The sequence below is a fragment of the Crotalus tigris genome, unplaced genomic scaffold (assembly GCF_016545835.1).
Source record: "Crotalus tigris isolate CLP2741 ecotype Arizona unplaced genomic scaffold, ASM1654583v1 scf7180000024471.848039, whole genome shotgun sequence".
NCBI classification, from domain to species: Eukaryota; Metazoa; Chordata; class Lepidosauria; order Squamata; family Viperidae; genus Crotalus; species Crotalus tigris.
This window is the reverse complement of record NW_024100642.1, coordinates 566,700-588,855: the sequence shown is the minus strand read 5'-3', so window position 1 is coordinate 588,855 and position 22,156 is coordinate 566,700. Positions and strand designations below refer to the sequence as shown.

The 22,156-nt window shown below is 43.8% G+C and overlaps 1 protein-coding gene across 12 annotated transcripts in view; it reads left to right on the top strand.

Moving 5' to 3' along the window:
• The window catches only part of GATAD2A (GATA zinc finger domain containing 2A), a 112,558-nt gene that overhangs the window by 58,439 nt on the left and 31,963 nt on the right, over positions 1-22,156 (top strand). For 6 of the 12 annotated variants that reach the window (XM_039333020.1, XM_039333029.1, XM_039333018.1 and 3 more), the window contains 3 exons: positions 528-602; positions 11,196-11,334; positions 17,411-17,688. In XM_039333020.1, coding sequence (XP_039188954.1) covers positions 11,302-11,334; positions 17,411-17,688 — 311 coding nt within the window. In that variant the 5' untranslated portion in view covers positions 528-602; positions 11,196-11,301. Of the gene's footprint in view, positions 1-527; positions 603-11,195; positions 11,335-12,820; positions 13,026-17,410; positions 17,689-22,156 lie in introns of all 12 variants that reach the window. The other 6 variants (XM_039333025.1, XM_039333023.1, XM_039333026.1 and 3 more) reach the window with 2 other exon arrangements.

Below are 22,156 nucleotides of genomic sequence, written 5' to 3'. Positions count from 1 at the left end.
TATAGGGTAGATCAGGGGTAGGCAACCTTGGCTCTTTTATGACTCGTGGACTTCAACTCCCAGAATTCCTGAGCCAGCCACGAGTCATAAAAGAGCCAAGGTTGCCTACTGGGCTAGATGACTTGACTAAGCATCATAAATCTCAATAGAAAAACTTCCTGCAATTTGAGATGAGGTCGTGTAGGGCTTCTGTTTGGGGGAAGTGGACCCCACTTCCTTAAAAGAGTTAAAATTGGGTACTTTGGGATCTCGGATGTGAATTAAGTAGGTAGCTTTTTTTTTAGTCATTGGATTTTAAGCAGGCAATCCATGGGTGGGGGGAGCATTAGAATATCTGTTGTTGATCTCAAAGAGATTGAAACTATGCAGTAAAAATGACATTCTAGTCTGCAATAAGCCAGTTTCAAATCAGGTGGCTTGTACTTTATTTCTGCTTTTGCACCATCACTCTAACCACTTACTAATGTGAGGGGGCCAGGATATCTAAAATTCATGTAAGTTCAACACCCTCTTTGTCTTCTTGGTAGGTTCCTTGACTTTCGATCACCCTGACAAAAGAATTTTACGATTCTTCCTTCAGGACTCATGAACATCCGGAGCAGGTAGATACATCTTCTATATATTTTATATATTTGTGTGTGTGTGTGTGTGTATAATTATATATTTATAATTAAAGCAACAGCTACATATGTTCCAACAGGTGAAATATTTGCCCTTCTGTATGTAGCAGGCAGCAAAATGCTGGCCTTAAAATGGCCCTGTGTGTTACTCAGGTAGGCTGTCCTTACGCTAAGTTCGCAGCTCACCTTGCAGCATTCAAAATTCATAGGAAAATACTTCCGGCATGTCAAACAATCCCAAGTACTGCACTTGATTTCCCAGGTCCCATGCCCCTTGCTTCTGTAGAGTCCCCTTTTCCTGCACGATGAAATGCGTTGCTAAGTGAAACTGTGCTTAAAACTTAAAAGTTGTTGAGAGTGATTTGACCTATGCTAGAAATAAGAACTCTACCAGGGAGGCCCAGATTCTCTGATTGCTAAACCATAACTGACCCCACCTCCACCCCATCTGTATACTGGTTCTTAAAATACCTAATTTCTGTTAACTTTTAGTATTTAACATTTGTAGTTCAGCTTTTGTAATGTAAGCTGCCCACAGTCTCCAAACAGTGAGGTGGGCAGCATATAAATGTAATTAATAAACATTTAATAAATAAAATAACTGACGCTGGAGTTATACAATTAATTATATGATTTATCATCCCATACATTGATATACTGGGTTTGAAAAACAACCCTGGTTGGATGCTGCCTTAATTCCAAAGTAGTTTTTATGCAAACATGGTTTAAGGCTGTGGACTTAACGGCAATGTAGTACCTATTTTGGTCTTTCCCAACCTGGTGACCCCTGCATGTGCTTCAGAGTATCTCCAAATCTTCATAGTTCTGGGTACTATTTAATTTTGTTTAGCATTGCATCCTGGAGGAATGGAATGGAATGAGTGGGAAGGGACCTTGGAGGTCTTCTAGTCCAGACCCTTCTTCAGTCAGGAGACCCTACACCAGTGATGGCGAACCTTTTAGAGACCGAGTGCCCAAACTGCGACCCAAAACACACTTATTTATCGCAAAGTGCCAGGGCTGCATCAACATTGTGGTGCCCTCAGGGGGGGTGGGGGGTGTGGCCCACTGGGTGGGCATGGCTGCTGTGGTCACAGCAGACTGGGTGAGCGTGGTCGGGGCCAGTCCCTCGCCATCTTCGGGGCATCCCCAGGGGACCAACGCCGCTTACTTCCTGTCACTTCCAAACGCCATGTGCTGTCTACTTTGGCAAACTCTGCTGGGGCAACGGCACGCGTGCCCGCAGAGAGGACTCTGAGTGCCTCCTCTGGCACACGTGCCATAGATTCGTCACCACTACCCTATACCATTTCAGACAAGTGGCTGTCCAGTCGCTTCTTAAAAACATGCAGTGTTCAGGTAAGCCAACGCCCCTTAGTTACTTACTTAGTTTTTAGTTACTTAGTTCTTAGTTACTTATCGGTAGAAATGACATGGCAACTCTAATGCCATATATATAATTTTCCTTGCTCTTCTTTCATTATGGCTGAGGTCTGACCATGGAAATGCTTCCAGGTGCGACTTAATCTTGGAAATTTATAAGAATATAAACTAATTTGCTAATGGTATGATTAGCTACCAGCAGTAAGTTTTCTTTGCTGCTTGAAGCCCGGTGCATTGATATCTTTACCAGTTTATAAATCTTTTCAAACTTTGAGCTCAGGGTCTCCGGTTTCTCCAGGGGCAGGGGAATTTGCTACGGCAGTGATGGCGAACCTTTTAGAGACCGAGTGCCCAAACTGCAACCCAAAACCCACTTATGTATGGTCAGGTGCCGGGTGGGCGTGGCCCATTGGGTGGGTGTGGCCCATTGGATGGGTGTAGCCAATTGGGTGGGCATCGCCCATTGGGTGGGCGTGGCTGTGGTGCTAATGCCAGACTGGGGCTAAAAAGTTCAATCAATCAATTCCAACTTTGCGAGATCTTTTTTTTTTCCCTGAGAAATTGAAATTGACTGATTGATTGAACCTTTTTTTTTTTTTTTTTTTTGCACACGGCATCGGAGGCCTAAAGCGAAAAGGTTTTATAAAACCCAGCTGAAAGCCTAGGTCTGGGGCAACGGTGCACGTGCCCACAGAGAGGGCTCTGCGTGCTGCTGCTGGCACCCGTGCCAGAGGTTCACCACCACGGTGCTAAGGCTTTCTGTTAAGTTCAAAGATATTTGGAAACTGATTTCACAAACCATTTTCAAGATTCTGTACAGCAGGAATAAACCTCTTTCCATGTGAAACTGTAGAAGAAGAGAACAGGATGGGCTCCCGCAGAAAAAGGCCAATCCCAATTTGAAGATTTCTACTGTCTAATCCTACCCAAAAGGATTGTTGTTGCAAAAAATAAAGTGACATCATTCTAATTTCAGCTCAGTGTCAGAAGGCCAAGATGAAACTCATAGTAGTTTATGACAACATCTCAATGACAATCTAAGACAGGGGTATCAAACTCGCAACGTCACATGTCGTGACGTATCGCGACCTTTTTTCCATTGCCGGCAATGGGGTGGGCGGGGTTTTGGCATGACGCATCCGGCCCACGGGCCAGCAGTTTGACACCCCTGATTTAGCAGCTTCTTGACTTCAGTGTTGACTAGGTTGACAAGCCTTGACTGGGGTGGGGTGCTTGGCTAAGATTACTGGATTAAAGCACTTGGTGTTCAAAATTGCTGTTTTTTTTGTTGGTGTGGCTAGGAGACCAGTGCAATCTAGCCTAAATCAACTGGTGGATGTGGCAATGGCCTGTCCCTTTGGGAGTGGAGCAGTGTTCTGATTGCTTTGCTTGGGTGTTTCTTCTTTAGTCTGTGGAATTCCCTGTTAATCTTGGCTCATAGGGAGATGATCTGCAGAGCCGGATGTCAGTCACCAGTCTTGACCGTCAGTGGATCATAATAAGTGGAGTAAAGTTAGGGAGTTTAATTAGATTGGAGCAGAACTAAAAAGAAGGATGCTGTGCATCATTTGCCTAGCGGGAAGAAATTGAAATTTTAGTTATGGTCAATGGTCCTCTTCTTCCTCTCTGGAAAGCATAACATTATCATTGGGGGGGGGGCAGGTGGAAAGCCAGGAATAGCCAATACTTGGAGGAGGTAGTCCTCGGCTTATGACCACAATGGAGCCCAAAATTTATGTTGCTAAGTGGAACGGTTGTTAAGTGAATGTTGTCCCACTTTACAATCTTTCATGTCACGGTTGTTAAGTCAATCAGTGCAGCTGTTAAATTAGCAACATGGTTGTTAAGTGAATCTGGCTTCCCCATTGACTTTGCTTCTCAGAAGGTTGCAAAAGGTGATCACATGACCCCAGGACCCTGTAACCGTCATAAAAATGAGCCAGTTGCCAAGCGGCTGAATTTTGATCACGTAACCATACGGATGCTACAACGGTCGTAAGTGTGAAAAACAGTCATGAGTCACTATTTTCAGTGCCGTTGTAACTTTGGTCACTAAATGGATGGTTGGGACTCCCTGTATAGTGGTAGCCTTGTTTAGATGGCTTTCCAGCTCTAAAGCATTTTAAACAGTATGGAGGCAAGACAAGAAGCAATGGATGGAAACTAATCAAAGAGAGAAGCAACCTAGAACTAAGGAAAAACTTCCTGACAGCTAGAACAATTAATCAGTGGAACAGCCTGCCTCCAGAAGCTGTGAACATTACCCCTTGGTGACCAAACAGAGCCTCCATACTACTAAGCAGTGTACACCACCGTTATAATTAGCTGCTGGAGAACAGTAGAAACAGAGAAAACTGTTAATTTCATAGACTGCTTATGGTCTTCTTAGAAACCCCCACTTTAGGAATCAGTCTGCTGGCTAAAAAATCCCCCTGAGCTAAGCTAAACCAGTAACTATAGTTCAAGTTGTGGGATCCCTGCTATTGTCTCAAAAGTATAGCGTGTGAATCAGAACATTGGAAAAAGCTGTTCAGGTAGTCCTTGACTTAGAGCCACAATTAAGCCCAGAATTTTGGATGTGAGTCCTTACGGTTGCTAGTGGGTTACCCCTGGAACTGACTTGATTTTACAATTGTTTTTTTATGATGGTCGTTAAGCAATTTACATGAGCATTAAGCAAATACAGCATATCCAGTAGGCAGCTTTTGCCTGCTGGAAACCAGTACAAACCTTGACAAATTGTGGTCTCGTGACTGCAACCAGTCGCAAGTGCGAGCTAGTTGCCAAGTGCCCAAAATGCGAATAATATGACAGCATGGGGTCTATGTACAGCAGTCATAATTTTGAGGATGGCTTGTAAATAGCTTTTTTTCAAGTCCATCACAGCTTCAAAGAGTGATTAGGTGACTGGTCATTAAGCGAGGACTGTCTGTTCTGTGATTTTATTTATTTACGATGGAGTACATGAGTACAGAATATGAGATTTCTGAACCTGCTTTACTTTAAACCCAGATTACATGAAGTAGCCATTGTATTAGAACAGGGGTCTTCAAACTTGGCCCTTTGATGACTTGTGGACTTCGACTCCCAGAATTCCTCAGCCAGGCACGCGTGCCTGGCTGAGGAATTCTGGGTGTTGAAGTCCACAAGTCATCAAAGGGCCAAGTTTGAAGACCCCTGTATTAGAAAAACAAAGGCTGATACTAGCAAGTTACTTTACAATGGCATTGGACATAGGCATAGAAGAAGCCTGCACATTACACTTTCAGACGATTTCAACACACTGTGCCCCATTTTTCCATTTTGACAATGATGCCGAGGGCACAATTGCAATTCTGTTGCATCCATAATTACTGCATCTCTCAGTAGGACTGACTCACAATCATATGCGGGGAGAGATGGGGCTAGGAAGGTGCCCAGCTGTGGCTGAGAAGAAACTTAACAGGAAGGAGTGGAAAATGGAGAAAAATGTGAGCTACAAAAATATAGGATGGGGAGACCTGGCCTGGTTTGGCAATACAGGTAGTCCTCAACGTATGACCACAGTTGAGCCCAGAATTTATGTTGCTAAGTGAGAAATTTGTTAAGTGAGTTTTGCCCCGTTTTTATGACTTTTCTTACCACATGAATTGCTGCAGTTCTTAAATTAGTAACATGATTAAGTGAATCTGGCTTCCCCATTTGACGTCCCTTGTCCGAAGGTAGCAAAAGGAGATCACGTGACCTCGGAACACTGCAACCGTCATAAGTGTGAAAAATGGTCATAAGTAACTTTTTTTCCAGTGCTGTTGTCACTTCGAATGGTCCCTAAATGAACTGCTGTAAATCTAGAACAGGGGTAGGCAACCTTGGCTCTTTTATGACTCGTGGACTTCAACTCAGGAATTCTGGAAGTTGAAGTCCACAAGTCATAAAAGAGCCAAGGTTGCCTACCCCGATCTAGGACTACCTGTAGTACATTTGAGAGGGTTCTCTGGATGTCCTCGTTCATCACAAATTATATGCGAGCCAGCAGCATGATGCAACTGCAAAAAAAGGCAAATATTTTGTTGGGGCGCATCAACAAAAATTACAGTGCAACTCATAAGAAATAATTGTTCCCTTCTACTCTGCCATGGTCAGACCTGGCTTGGAGATGTATATTCAGTTCTGGGCGCCCCCATTCAAAAAGGACAATGGGGAAAAATGGAGGAGGATTACCAAGATGGTAGAAAGGTGGAGATGTAGCCCACGGAGGAATGGTTAAAGGGTCTGAGAAAAAAACAATGGGAAATACAATATTAGTCTTCAGTTATCTGAAAGGTTCTCACCCAGAAGAGGGAGGAGATCCATTCTCTGTTGCTCCAGGGAGCAGGCCTGAAACCAGTGGACTAAAATTAAGAGGAAGGAATTTTTGGCTAGATGTCTAGAGCAGTGGTTCTCGACCTTTTTAATGCTGCGACCCCCAGCTGGTCGTAAGTCGAGGACTACTCAACCGGTCGTAAGTCGAGGACTACTCAAGTGGTGCAGCACCAGTTTGCAGAATGGGACTTTTGGCGGGCTCAGCAGGGCAGAGACACCCTGGACAATTCCTATTGGCTTTTGAAAGCCAATAGAATTAGACTCTATTCAAGAGAGTCTATTCTATTGGCTTTCAAAAGCCAATAGAATAAAAGGGAGTAGCACAGCTAAGGAAAAGGAGAAAAAAAATGGTGGATTGCGTTGTTTGGCGACCCCCGTGAAATGGTCGTTCGACCCCAAATGGGGTCCCGACCCACAGGTTGAGAACCACTGGTCTAGAGGAACTTTCTGACTGTATAAGCTGTCAGCCGGTGGAACAGCCTGCCACATGACATCATGAGCTCTCCTTTGCTAGAGCTGGATGAAGCTGGATGCTCACATGTCAGAGATGCTGTAGTGCAGCCAAGGTTGCCTACCCCTGACCTAGGAATTTGAAGTGGGAGGGGGCAGATTGAAACAGGCTTAGTTTTCAGTGGTTATAGCTGCTAGGTGGGGTGGGAGAAACTCTGAAAATCTGCAGGTCTGGGGTAATTTTAAATCTCTGTTCAACATACCTGACGCAAAGGTAATGCATTTCCATGTTCATAGAAGCACAGTGTGTTTCCCCTGCTAAGAAAAGCTAGTTTTGTTAGCATTAAAACTTCTACTCTGTTTTTTTTTTAAAAAAAAAAAAGTCAAAAATATAAAATTTAAAAGTCAGGATTTTTTCCCTCTATGCTGTATTGTTTTTAAATTTGTTGTTCATTAAGTTTAAGCTTTAAAGCCTTATTTAAAAAAAACTTCTAAAAATCTTTTAACTGTTGCTCTGACTATTTCCCCCCTCTTTTCTTGCAAGCAAGTTACAATATCTCATAAACCCATTCAGCCTTGGGAATTTTTCTTTAGGTGCTTTTGATTCAGCCTGCTGAAGTGTGTGACTGACAGTGAAAGGAAGTGTGGCAAGCAAAGGGTTAAGGTCTGCCATTTTGTTATGTAACACCCTTAATGGACATATCAGTGAATGGCATGAAGATGGCAGGACTTAACCCTTTACACGCTGCAGCCAAGGCCTTTCAGTCAGCCAAGCCTGGGAATTGTTGGGCAACTGAGAGGTGTTTTTTTTTTTATTTCCAAGAAAAAACTTCGGATTTTTTTTTCTTTCAAAAGCTGCACATCCTTATCTCCACCCCTTTTTCATCTATTACTATTATTATTATTAAGTTTTGTTTGGGTAAGTGAAATTAAATTTTATTTTAAAGTTTAATTTCAAAATATTTTAAAAATCAGACTGGTAGTAACAGGCATCCATAAATCAATGGAAAAGATTTTTAACAAAGGTTTTGGGAAGGGAGCAGTAACTTTTAAATAGGCTAATGCCAGAATCACAATGTTTAGGAAAGCAAGGATATAAATGAGTTGAAGGGAGAAAATAAATAAGCTTTTAAGTACTACAGTACTTCTGCAGTTTATCAGCAGTTTGAGATGTGAAAGAATACTTAGGATTTTAGTAAGCTGAGGGTTTTCTAATCTGAATTATAGGCAATTGAAAGTTTTATTTTAGAGATTGCCCTTATCGCAAAGCAAGTTTTAAATTGTATTCCCTTAGTACTTCTTTGCTTGTTTGTATTCCATCCTGACTAATAAGAATATTAGTCACTTTCGGCTGTCCAGCCTTTAGCTCATTTGAGAAATTTTTTTGAATATCCATGAGGATTCAAGATGCCATTTGTGGATGTCCATTTGTCTGAGGTGGTGCGAGAAGTCCTGCCTTGGGCAGGGGGCTGGACTAGAAGACCTCCAAGATCCTTTCCAACCCTACAGACTTTTTATGGCAATTCAGAAGATCCTTCCCAGCCCTATGAATCTGTGATTCTGTACCAACTTTTTGTGGCAATTCAGAAGTGTATATATTTTGTTTTTTAAGTTTTCAAGTTTAAAAAAGCTAATTACACACATTACACACACACAGAGTGTCTGTACGTGTAGGTAAGTAGGCAGGTAGGTAGGTAAGTCTTTGACTTACGACCACCATTGGGACCAGCAAGGTGGTTCTTAAGTGAGTCGTGTCTGATATGATTTTGTTGCCCTGTTGTTAAGTGAGTCACTGCAGTTGCTAAGTGAATCATGCAGTTGTTAAGCAAAGACGCCATGTCCCGATTGTTTGTCAGAAGCCAGCTGGGAAGGTCACAAGGGTTGATCACAGGATCCTGGGACGTTGCATATGCATATGTCATAAACACGTGCCAGTTGACAAGCACCCGAATTTGGTTCATGTGACTGTGGGGATGCTGCCACAAGCATAAGTGCAAGGACTGAATATAAGTCATTTTTTCAGTGCCACTGTAACTTCAAACGATCACTAAACGAGTGGCTGATAGTCAAAGGCTATTATTGTTTATCATATCCTTTCCCTTCAAGAAACCTTATCTCTGCTCCCATGTGTACAATATATAAGGACCACAGCCCAGTGGGAACACTGCACACGGTTCGAAAGAAGAAACCCCAGGTGCATTCTCCAGTGAAAAAGGTTTCTTGTAGCCCATTGTAAGCAACTTTCATCTTTGTTCAGCTCCCATGCGCCCTCCTCCTCCAGCCCCTAATTCCTCTCATTGCTGTTAGGTGCAAATCTCTTCATAATGTAGGGCTGGACGTGGAGAGGTTAGAATAGAATAGAAGCTGGAAGGGACCTTGGAGGTCTTCTAGTCCATCCCCCTGCTCAAGCAGGAGAACCTACACCGTCTCAGACAGGTGAATGTCTAGTCTCCTCTTAAAAATCTCCAGTGATGGAACGCCCATGATTTCTGGGGGTAAGCTGTTCCACTGGTTGATTGTCCTCATTGTCAGGAAGTTTCTCCTTAATTCCAGGTTGCTTCTCTCTTTGATCAGTTTCCAATCATTGTTTCTCATCCTTCCCTCTGGTGCTTTGGTGAATAACCTGACCCCCTCTGTCTTGTGGCAGCCCCTCAGAGACTGGAACACTGCTATCATGTCACCCCTATTTCTTCTTTTCTTTAGATTAGCCAAACTCAAGTCCCGCAGCTGTTCTTCGTATGTTTTGGTCTCCAGGCCTTTGATCATGTTAGTTGCTCTTTGAATTTTTTCCAAACTGGTGACCAAAATTGGCTGCAGTATTCCAGGTGTGGTCTTACTAAGGTTTTATAAAGCGGTACTTGATTCTATGCCTCTGTTTATACAACCCATGATTGTATTAGCTTTTTTGGTTGCTGCTGCACACTGCTGGCTCATAATCAAGTGATTGTCTACTAGGACTCCAAGGTCCCTCTCACAGTTGCTGTTTTTTAAGCCAGGTCTTGCCCAATCTGTCTTTGTGCCTTTGGTTTTTCCTGCCTAAACGTAAGACTTCGCTTTTCTCCACATTGAAACTCATTTTGTTGGATAGGGCCCATTGTTCAAGTTGGTCAAGATCTTTTTGGATCCTGAGTTTATCTTCTGGGGTGTTGGCTACTCCTGCCAGTTTGGTGTCATCTGCGAATTTCCAAGTCCCAAGTGCTGGACTTGGAACAAGGAGATCCAGACTCTAGCTCCCTTCAGCCCCAGAAGCTCATTGGCTGATTTTCGGCCAATCCCTCCCGTCTCAGCCCAAGAATCAACCAAATAGTGGGAAGATGCTAGATTAGGGCAGAGAGACCCCAGTTTTAGTCCCCCTCTGCCACAGAATCAGCTGGTCAAACAGGCTGACTTCATATAAGATCAAAGGTGGAGGGTTGGCATCTCTCCCTGAGTGATTAGGGAGAGACAGATAGACAGAAGCAAACAAGCGTCTCTTCTTTCAGCTCATCCTATCTCATGAGCTAGGAAAAACAGGAGGGAACATTACTGGACTGTTGCATAAAAAGTGGAATATAAATCTATAAGTAAAGAGTATACTGTATGGCTACTTCCTGAGGAGAACTGTGTATCCAACATTAGGTGGGTATTTTCCACACCTGTGTAGCCTTCAGATATGCGAGGCTGCAGTTCCCAACAAGCCCACCTAGATGCATTTCCACAAGTACAAAAGCAGGATAAAATTGATTATTTGAAAACATAAGAGCAAAACAAATACAGTACTGGAAAGAATATCTTTGCCCATGGTCATTGTTGAAAGGTCACATTGTTTGTTTGGGTGTATAAGCTGTTAATTACTCATTCCCAGGGTGGCACCAGAGATGGCCTAATTCACTTCTTGGCAATTATTTCATCTGGAAAAAAAAAATCAGGATAGCAGGGGATGGGGGTGGGGGGAACCTATTAGGAGAAAATCTGAAAATTCTGAGTCCTGTGGACAAAGAATGGTGAGATGGCACATAACACAATATTTTATAATTTTAAAAAATGATACCTTCTTCCATATCAGTTTCAAGCAATATCCTTGTTACTTGAATGCAGACAATTGATGAAAATCTGTGGGATAAATCAAGATTTATGGGGTCCTTGGTCCTTTCTGAGCTTGGTTGTTTTCTTGCAGACATTGCATTACCTAGCTAGGTAACATCATCAGTGGAGAGAGCACCAAGGACCCCTGATTTCAACCTTGAGCTACAAATATTCTCCTTTAAATGAAGATTTCTTTAACCAGACAACTAACCTTTCTTTTGACACAGTGATGTAGTCTACGCTGGGAAACCTGGGTGTATGCCTGATTCTTCTCTTGTACCTTAAAATGGAATTCATTTCTACTTTTATGTTTTCTTCCTATAACTTTCCCTACAGTGGCGAAAGAAAGCAGTAATTGCCCAACCAGGTCCCTTCTCTCTGCCTGTCTTCAAGCAGGAGGTGGTTCAGTCAATATGTGATAAAATTCTGTCACAAGACACCCATGTTGGAAAAGACACTGCCTGACTTATCCCAGGTTGGTCTTCTTTTCTTTAAGGGAGAGGGATGGTCCTAAACAGATTCAGGGGTTGCCAATATGGCAAATATGGCTTTCCAGTCTTGAAGCACAGAGAATAAGCGGTCTCCGATAGGTTGTTTCTATGCATTAATTTATAAGGCAAGAAAATAGTAAAATGCTAAAAGTAGTCTTGAAAAAAATATGTCTAAATCTCAGTCTGGTTTCCTGCGGTGAATTGAAATTTCTCTCCCAGTAACTTGGTGAAAATTTTATCAAGGCTGTATAGCTCTTTCCATCCTAATCCATACAAAAATAACCAGAATTTATGTAAATTGCCTAATTATGAACTAATGCTATTTTAAGATAGGCAAATCAACAAACAAAAATGGGTATTACCTGGAGTACTACCTATGTGTCAAGTTGAGAAAAACATTTGATGTCCTCTGTGTTTGGGTTGAGAGGACAACCATTTGTCCGAAATGGTGTAGGGCAGTGGTTCTCAACCTTTTTAATGCCGTGACCCCCAACCGGTCGTAAGTTGAGGACTACTCAACCGGTCGTAAGTCGAGGACTACTCAACTGGTGCAGCACCGTTTGCAGAATGGGACTTTTGGCGGGCTAAGCAGGGCAGAGACAGCCTGGACATTCCTATTGGCTTTTGAAAGCCAAGAGAATTAGACTCTATTCAAGAGAGTCTATTCTATTGGCTTTCAAAAGCCAATAGAATAAAAGGGAGTAGCACAGCTAAGGAAAAGGGGGAAAAAAATGGCGGACTGCGTTGTTTGGCGACCCCCGTGAAATGGGCGTTTGACCCCAAATGGGGTCCCAACCCACAGGTTGAGAACCACTGGTGTAGGGTTTCCTGCCTGAGCAAGGGGTTGGACTCGATGACCTCCAAGGTTCCTTCCAACATCATCATCATCATCATCATCATCATTATTATTATTATTATTATTATTATTATTATTATTATTAACATAGTTCAGTGGTGGCGAACCTATGGCACGGGTACCAGAGGCGGCACTCAAGAGTCCTCTCTGTGGGCACGTGCACCATCGCCCCAGTCCTAGGCCTTCAGCTGGGTTTTATAAAACCTTTTCACTTTAGGCCTCCGCCACCGTGCACAAAAAAAAAAAAGGTTCAATCAATCAGTCAATTTCAACTTCTCACGGGGGGAAAAAAAAAGATCTTGCAAAGTTGGAATTGATTGAACTTTTTAGTCCCACCCAGTCTGCTGTTACCACTGCAGCCACGCCCACCCAATGGGCCACACCCACCCAGCACCCGACAATGCATAAATGGGTTTTGGGTTGCAGTTTGGGCACTTGGTCTCTAAAAGGTTCGCCATCACTGACATAGTTGGAAGAGACCTTGGAGGTCATATAGTCCAACCCCCTGCTCGACCAAGATTTCCTGGGCTGACTAGAGAAGATAACCAAGCAAAAACTGAACAGTTTCCCAGTATCACAAATGTGTCTTTTTGCACATATGTTTGTGTTGCAAGTGGGCTACTAACTTCCATGAAGTCACATACAACGTGAGTCAAAAACCTTAAGGTTTGCATTCACCACAGTCCAGTCTTTTGCAATGAATGATATCAACAAGTGGTAATGAATTAGAAGAAGTGGTAGCAGGAAGCTTTCTGGCTTGTGCTGACGAATATTCTGGCCCACGCAGAGCAGTCTTCCCCAAGCTGAGCTTCAGTACAGGTAATCCTTGACTTATAAACCTTTGTTTAGTGATGGTTTGAACTTAACAATGGAACTGGGAAAAAGTGATTTTTGCGACCATTTTTCACACTTATGACTGTTGCGGCGGCCCAATAGTCAGGTGATCATAATGTAGCCGCTTGGCAACTGGCTCATATTGATGATGGTTGCAACATCCCAGGGAAAGGCGAGGCATTTGCAGGTGGTATATACAAATTACTGTAATAAGGAAATAACTCTTCTAAGAGATGAGGGCAATAGCCTGCTGGTTTTATTATGGCTCGTGAGTAGCGTTCCTGTATGAAAACTCTCTTTGCCCCAAGATGGATGTGGGCTAAGACTGTGAAAACAGCATTAAATTGGGATGAAGCTTTCCCTTTGCTTTTGATTCTAGTGCAGGGATAGGCAACCTTAGCTCTTTTATGATTTGTGGACTTCAACTCCCAGAATTCCTGAGCCGGCCATGCTGAGGGGAAAGGGAGAGGTTTCCAAGCTGAGCCATGCTGGCTCAGGAATTCTGGGAGTTGAAGTCCACGAGTCATAAAAGAGGCAAGGTTGCCCTCCCCTGCTCTAGTGTAATGGGAGCTGGTGGAACAGCTGAGATGTATGAGGTGAAAACTTTGATAGGGCGCCATTGTTGGCTACATAGAGATTTAAAAGGATCCTTTGCTAGGGTAGAGGGAGAATCAGTAGTTAGGAGCTATTTGCAATCTTTTTCTTGTTCGGAAAAGGCCCTTCATTTCATACTCTGGGCAAAATACACCTATTTTTTTAAAAAAAAATTGTTTGATTTGCTAGCTAGGAGTTCAGGAAGAATTGGATCCCTGTTGAGCCATCCTTAACTTTGTTCTGAATTTTATTTGTTGTTCCCATGCTCTCTTATCTTCAGTTTGCCTGTGAGTAACTTCTGTTGGGATCTTGAGTTTTTGCTCTTGTTCTCCCTACATCCAAGCATTTCCCAGGCATCCTAAGTTGCAAATTTATTTATGCAAAATGAGAACGAGGCACCATAACTTGGGAGGTAACACTCTGACACTCAGCTTTTCCCCATCTCTAAGTAGGGCTGGGAGATTCTGGACGAGGCAGTCAGACAATGACTGGGTGGTTCAATTATGCTAATTACCATATGGAGGGTTTTTTTTGTTTTTTATTTTTGTTCAGCATCTGTGATCTGTGGCTTATTTAATAAATTGTGGTTGAAATAAGCTGTTGGTTAGCATAGGGGTCCCCTACCTTTTTGCCGTGATGGACACATCTGGAGGTGAATGTTGTGGGCAATCTCACAAAATTATTAGAGATAACCAGAGAACCTAACTTGCCCAAAGGTAAATAAAACATTTGGGTGTATCTGCCCACCAGAATATTGTTAACAAATATTACCACGGTCAACATGGGTCTGGAAGCATTGCTTGAAATACAAGTTATGCATGAAGCGGTTGATTTCCTTTACAGTATGTTTCTTTTTTAATTAAGATAATCTTAAGAAGAGATTGGACAGCAATTGGTCTGAAATGGTATAGGGTTTCCTGCCTGAGCAGGGGGTTGGACTAGAAGACCTCCAAGGTCCCTTCCAACTCTGTTATTCTGCTAAAAATACAATTGGGGTAGGATGTCGGGGGAGTATGAAGACATAGACCAGGGGATCTTCAAACTTGGCCCTTTTATGACTTGTGGATTTCAACTCCCAGAATTCTTCAGCCAGGCACACTGACTGAGGAATTCTGGGAGTTGAAGTCTACAAGTCATAAATAGGCCAAGTTTGAAGACCCCTGACATAGACTGTGTGCTCAGGCTCTCATGCCCTACATCTAGTTTGAATTACTGCAATGGAAACTACAATTGGTATAGCAGTCCAGATAAATCAGTCTATTAGGAATTGGTACCAGTTGTTTTCCAACTGCCCTTCACCCTGGCCATTTGCCTGCAAAGCCCAATCCAGTCAAAATTGACTGGCAGCTGGTTTCAGACAGGTACGATTCTTCTCAAATGTTTCCAGAAATATAGCGGCGCAGACAGTTCTGGAGACCCCTTGCTTCTGGCTCCCATTCAGGGTGTTGTTATCATCTTTAAAGCCCTTCATGACATGGAACCAGGTTCTCTGAGGAGCCAGTTCAGCCCAGTGGGATTGGGCCGCCCAACTCCCTTCAGCAGAAAGGGCTTGTTATGTTGTTGTGTCTTTCTGTCACATTGGGGATCCAAAGAATATTGTAGTGCAGGGGTGTCCCAACTAAAAAGCAGTATAATGTCCCTTCCTACGAAGCAGATCATAAGAGACTCTTGTGACCGTGTTACGGTTTGTGCACCTTGTTCCCCATGAATAGCTTACGCCATAATTTGGAGAATAGAATTAGAGAAATGTAGGCTTCCCTTGCATATTTTAGAAATACATCCTCAGAAAGTCCCAATTGTCAATGGGCAGCAGAGACTTTCTGTATTGTGTGTATATCACAATCTGAAACCTTCAAAAGCCCTCAAAATACATTGGCTCCAAACCCAGAGATTCCCCCCAGCTGCTTTGGCTGAACTGTTGCGGATCAGAAAAGAAATAATGATTTTGTTTCAGCAGGTTATGGTGGAGGTGTTTTTTGGGGAGGGGGCGATGTGTAGAATTTGAAGAGATCGAGGACTCTCACGGAGTGAAAACTCAAAAAATTGAAATGTCTTGAAACTAAAAGCCACTTGCCTTCTTCCCTTTGGAGTGTTTGAAATGTCCTCTTTTACTTTGCAAGGCTTTTTAAAAATTATTTCTTCTCCCTCTCTTTAGTTTTTCTCGTAGTTGCATTGAGAAAGTTACACTCCCTTCGCCAACTATTTTTTTTCCTCCCCATAGTCTCGCTGTCCTGTCTTTTTCCCTGCTCCCCCTCTTCCCTCCTTCTAATTCTGAGTCGGACCTTCTTTTCTCTTTTTTGGCTTACTTTTATTTATTTATTCATCTGTTTGTTTGTTTATTTATTTATTTTTAAAGTATTTTCCCCCAAGTGGCTTTTCCTGGCCAAGTGGTGGCCGGGCAGCCATTGCTGCGCTGGTGTCAAGCACGCTGCCCCTTTAAGAGGAGCAGAGGGGATGGTCCCCGGGACTTCTGTTGTGGAATGCCAGCTGCAGCAGATGCCGCAGCAGCAGCAGCAGCACGCCAAGCACTGCAAGATGGTGTCTCTGCTAGGGTTAACGACACTTAGCTTGTTGTCTGGAACCAGTTCAGACCGGTTTTCTGGAAAGTGCTTTGTGTCTCCCGACTGAATCCTGGGAAAGGGTCATGTGTAGATCCAGTGATGTCATGGGATCACAAACTGACTCATCTCTCCTCCCCCTACCCCCATCAGTTATGTGTGTTTCTTGCAGGTAGGGTTTGGAGAGGCTTGGTCAGAAGCAGGCCTCCCCAGTGCATGTTCCCTCCTCCGAACTTAACTTTTTTTTTTTAAGCCCTTTTCCCTCAAGTCTCCCCAATTCCCACCTGATTCCTAAAGATCCGGAGCACGTTCAGAACAGACTTTATAGACTGTTGGGATGGGAAGAGTTACCCAGCTCTCCTAGTTTTTAAGGACGTTGCCGAATCAGGTGCCTTACTTTCAGCATCAGTCTAAAGTTGCCAGTTTTGGACCATGAAGAGTTGATGGGGTAGGAGAAAAGGAGCGCGTGCCCCCCCCCCAACCCTCTTCATAGGAAAGGCTTTTCACGGAGCCTTGGAGACTTCACAAGAAGTAAAACTTTAAAGAAAATCGGGTATCTAAAATGATAAGAAAAACAAACTTTGTTGATGGAAGCTCCCGATTTCCTATGGGAAGTTAGGCATGCTTGCACCTGTTTTTTTTCCCCCAACCGGTCTTAGCTTTTGATTATTTTATTTCCACAAAGAGCGTGATAGAGGGGGGATGTGAGTATAGGATCGGAGCAGAACAACTTGATTTGCCATATATGTGGTAAAGTATGGCACCCGGTTAGTGTACTTTTAACATATTCTCTCTCTCTCTCTCTCTCTCTCTCTCTCTCTCTCTCTCTCTCTCTCTCTCTCTCTCTCTCTCTCTCTCTCTCTCTCTCTCTCCCCCTCTCCCTCTCCCTCCTCTCTCTTTTCCCCCATTCCCTCCCTCTGTCTCTCTCTCACCCTTCCTCCCTCTATCTCTCTCTTCCTCCCTCTGTCTCTCTCTCTTCCCCATTCCCTCCCTCTCTCTCCCCCTCTCTCTGTGTCTCTTTTCCCCATTCCCTCCCTCCCTCTGTCTCTCACCCTTCCTCCCTCTATCTCTCTCTTCTTCCCTCTGTCTCTCTCTTTCCCTCTTCCCCTTTCTCTCTCTTCCCCATTCCCTCCCTCTTTCTCCCCCCTTTCTCTTCCCCCATTCCCCCCTCTCTCTTTTTCTTTCTCTTTCCCCCATCTCCTTGTGCTTCTTTTCCAGAGCACCATAATGACGGAGGAAGCTTGCAGGACACGAAGTCAGAAGCGAGCACTTGAACGGGAAATCACCCAAAACGACGTGGACTGTAAAAAGATGAAAATGGACAAGGGGCTTTTGGGCGGCCCTGAGGCCAACTCTGAAGGGGGGGACCTTAAGCTAAAGACTGAGTCTGGATCTAGTAGAGTCCAGGGATTATTAAAAGGAGGAGAGATGAAAGCAACCATCAGAGTGGAGGTTCAGACGGGAGATGAGCCGGTGGATATGAGCACCTCAAAAAGGTAAGCAATCATAAATGAGTTTTAGGGAACAAGTGGCCGTGCCTCTCATTCACTTGTCCAGACAATTAGGAGGGGAGGGTGCTGGGGGACAGAAAATGTCCTGGCATATAATAGAAACCCAAAGACAGGAAACTGCAGGATGCATCTGGTTCGTACGGTATCGGTGGAACTCCCTGCCACATTATTTTTGGCTAGATTGGTTTAATATTTGCTCCGCTACTGGGTTTAACAGTCCCGGTTCTTTAGAATTGTTTTTCCCCCAACAGCATTTCTTCTATAACTGCTTTGGCTTATGCAGTTAATCACGCACATGGACTCATGTCTGGCATGCGCACAATAGGAAACTTTGGAGAGAAATGAATGAGGACTAGGGTGTATCTGGAGAAAGGAAATACTGAATTGGAGCAGCAGGGGAACTACATGAGCGTTCTGGAGGAGATGGGAGGGTTGGTTGAAGAAGAGAACAGGAGGGCTTCTCATGGCTATTTGCTGATCCCAATGGCTGCACAGTGGAACTTCAGACATGGTTTGCGTTGGCATTTCAGAAGCTGAGGGACAAACAGGTTCGAGTATTGTTCTTGTGCTCGGAAAGTTTCCTGGGAGTTTCTGACTAGTTGTGCTGAAGAAAGTACTGGGCTTGATCTCCCAAATATCTAATTATAAATTGGCCTGCAAGGCCCTAAACCAGGGGTCTTCAAACTTGGCCCGTTTATGACTTGTAGGCTTCAGCTCCCAGAATTCCTCAGCCAGCGTACCCAATGCGATTTGTTTGTACCTAAGCTTCTGTGGTAAAATAGGGGGAAAAAATAGCGTAATTCAAGCAATGAGGAAATACTAACTACTTTTGCTTATTACCCTGAGTAGTTGCAGTTGCACACCTCTTCCTTGCCTTCTCCCCCCCCCCAAATTAATTTGTGCATTAACTTGATACCATTGCATGGTACACCTGCTCATTATGGGAGCTATAGGTGGTTCTCAACTTACAATCACAGTTGGGACCAGCATTCCGTTACTAAGCAAGAGGGCTGCTAACTGAATCACGCCCAATTTTGTATAAAACCTATTTTTAAATAGGTTGTTAAGGGAATCACTGCCGTTAAGTGAAGCACAGTCATTAAGCAAATCTGGATTCCCCTCCATTGACCTTGCTTGTCAAGCCAGCAGGGAAGGGTTCAAATTGTAGTCAAGGCATCCTAGCCCACTGCTACCGTCATAAATATATGTCAGTTACCAAGCACCCAATTTTTGACCACATGACTGTGGGGTTGCTGCTGCCGTCATAAGGGCAAGGACCAAACAAAAATAACGTTTTTGAGTGTTTTTCCACAAATTCAGACTTGAATTTGGCAACTGGTTCATAGTTATGACGGTTGCAACCTTCTGGCAAGCAAAACATCAATGGGGTAGCCAGATTCACTTCAGGACCTTGTTACTAATTTAACAATTGCAGTGATTCACTTCATTGTGGCAAGAAAAGTTGTAAAATGGGGCAGAGCTCACTTAACTGTAAATCACTCAAGGTGGCAACTAATCTTCCTTCCTCATGTTCGCCCCAAAAAAACAATCCTGTGAGGTGAGTTGGGCTGAGAGTCACAGCCTTCATGCCTAAGCCAGGACTAGAATTCACAGTTTCCTACTTTTCCAGGACTGTTGCTTTAATCACTAGCCCAGGGGTAGGCCACCTTGGCTCTTTTATGACTCGTGGACTTCAACTCCCAGAATTCCTGAGCCAGCCATGCTGAGGGGACAGGGAGAGGTTTCCAAGCTGAGCCATGCTGGCTCAGGAATTCTGGGAATTGAAGTCCACGTGTCACAAAAGAGCCAAGGTTGCCTACCCCTGGGCTAGACAGTCACTTGTCTAGATGGTATAGGCCAGGGGTAGGCAACCTGGGCTCTTTTATGACTCATGGACTTCAACTCCCAGAATTCCTGAGCCAGCCATGCTGAGGGGACAGGGAGAGGTTTCCAAGCTGAGCCATGCTGGCTCAGGAATTCTGGGAGTTGAAGTCCACGAGTCATAAAAGAGCCAAGGTTGCCTACCCCTGACCTAGTGACACTGAGTCGATGAATTTCAACCTGCCTTTTTCCCCTTTATCCTCATCTGATGCTTCTTTTAATATCACTCAAATGATAGTCAGCATTGTTGGCAGAAGATTCCATCATTTGCACCAATCCTGTAATCTAATTATCACTTTGTTTTAGGACTCTCTGAAAGTTTCAGTGATTCATTTAGAAGCTCTAAAGGCTTCGCATATTTTTTAGGGATCACTTCCTTAACACCCTGCTTGGCCCAGTAACATGCTGGCTCAGGAATTCTGGGAGTTGAAGTCCAGGAGTCATAAAAGAGCCAAGGTTGCCTACCCCGGTAAAGAGCATCACTGTGGACTGGAGATTTACAATTTGGTTTAAAATACCAAAATGTTTTGTAATGTGGAGGTTCCCAGAGAGCCAAGTAACACTAGATTCCAACTCCCCTGGGTGACTTGGACCCTAAACTCTCTGGCAGAAATCTTAAGAAGACAAACTGAGAATGACGGTTTGGAAGGGAACAGTGTATGGTGTCTTGAACTCCTCGGAAAAGCAATGGGATTTAAATGAAGACTAATTAATGAATTAATTAATAGACATTGACAAATGCACTGAGAGGTTCCACTCGATGCACTGAGAAAAGAAAATAAGACAATTCAAGTAGTTCTCGACTTAAGACCACAGTTGAGCCCAAAATTTCTGTGGCTAAATGAGAGAGATTTGGTAAGTGAGTTTCACCTCATTTTACAACCTTTCTTCCCACGATTGTTAAGTGAATCACTGCAGTTGTTACATTAGTAACCTGGTTGTTAAGTGAATCCGGCTTCCCCACTGACCTTGCTTGCCAGAAGGTTGCCAAAGGCGATCATGTGACCCTGGGACATTGCAGCCGTCATAAATATGAGTCAGTTTTGAAGTATATGAATTTTAATCACATATGGCCAAGGGGATGTTGCAATGGTCGTAAGTGTGAAAAACAGTCATAAGTCACTTTTCTAGTGCTGTTGTTAATTTTGATCAGTCATTAAATGAACTCCCTGTATTTTGGGGAGGGGTGAGAGGGTTTCAATTGAACGTTGGCAGAGAGCAGCACTTTTGGCAATTCAGAAACAAAAACATCTATTTGTAAAGTAATATTGAGTATTGGGGATGCCTGTATTGTTTGGACAGTTGCTGGTGTGGGTGATTTTCATCAAGTAAACTAAAGCCGAAGATATTTTATATTTTGGTAGATGTAAAAAATAGCAATTCACTCTAACTCTAAAAGACTATAAAGAGTGGTAATAACTTGATGTAGGCCACTGTCCTCTATGGGCACTGGGCACCGGTTCCATGAAGAGAGATTTTTCCACGGACCAGAGTGTGCATGGTTTTGTGTGCTGCCTACCTCCTGCGGATGGGGCTTTGCTTGTTTGTGCAGACTGGTTGATCGCATGCCCTGGCCCGGTACTGGTTCATGGACCAGGAGTTGGGGACCCCTGCTCTATAGTTTGTCTTGACCAGGGGTAGGTAACCTTGGCTCTTTTATGACTCGTGGACTTCAACTCCCAGAATTCCTGAGCCAGCATGGCTCAGCTTGGAAACCTCTCCCTTTCCCCTCAGCATGGCTGGCTCAGGAATTCTGGGAGTTGAAGTCCACGAGTCATAAAAGAGCCAAGGTATCCTACCCCTGGTCTTGACCATTGCACAAAGACCCATAGTGACCCCCATCTGGCAAGGCATTTGGTAAGGCCCACTGGGCCTCAAATTTATCTGTCTCCTCCCCCTTAACACCAGCACCAGCTGACACTTCAGTTTTTGGCAGGGGTGTTGCAACCATCAGCTTTCTAGCATACTTTTGATGGATTTACCTTGTGGCTGTGTTTTACGGCAATCTAATGAGCAAGGAGCCATTCTGGCTGGGAACTAAACGAACTGCAGTCCCAGCACATTTAAAGTGGGGAATCTGATGCTTGGGGATTAAGTTGGAAATTTCCTAGGTACAAAACATGCATTTCCTTGAGCCGTGCCAAGTATTGTAGGCCTCTACATAGTAATCTATTCATACAGTGTTGCCCGAAGAGGGGGAGCTTTTGAGGGGCCATACTGCCCAGTTATAAAAATGTTCAGGAATATAGCTAGTCCTCGACTTAACGACCACAATTGGGTTCATGCTTTTCTGTAGGAGATGACCAGAGTCCAAGGGAAGGGTCCAATGCGTCATAAGTCACGAGACCCTTGGCACCCGCCAGAGATCTAAGTCCAGCCCACCTTGAATGACTCTCTTACTTTTCTCCTCATTTCCCTTAATGGTCATTTGGCCTGATTCTTGTAGAGAGCTTAATCTTGCAATAAATCTTTATACTCATTTGAATTGCCTGAATCTCCTGGTTTCCCGGGCATTTTACATTTCCATTGCTAAGCAAAGTGTTTAAGTGAGTTGCACCCAATTTTACCACCT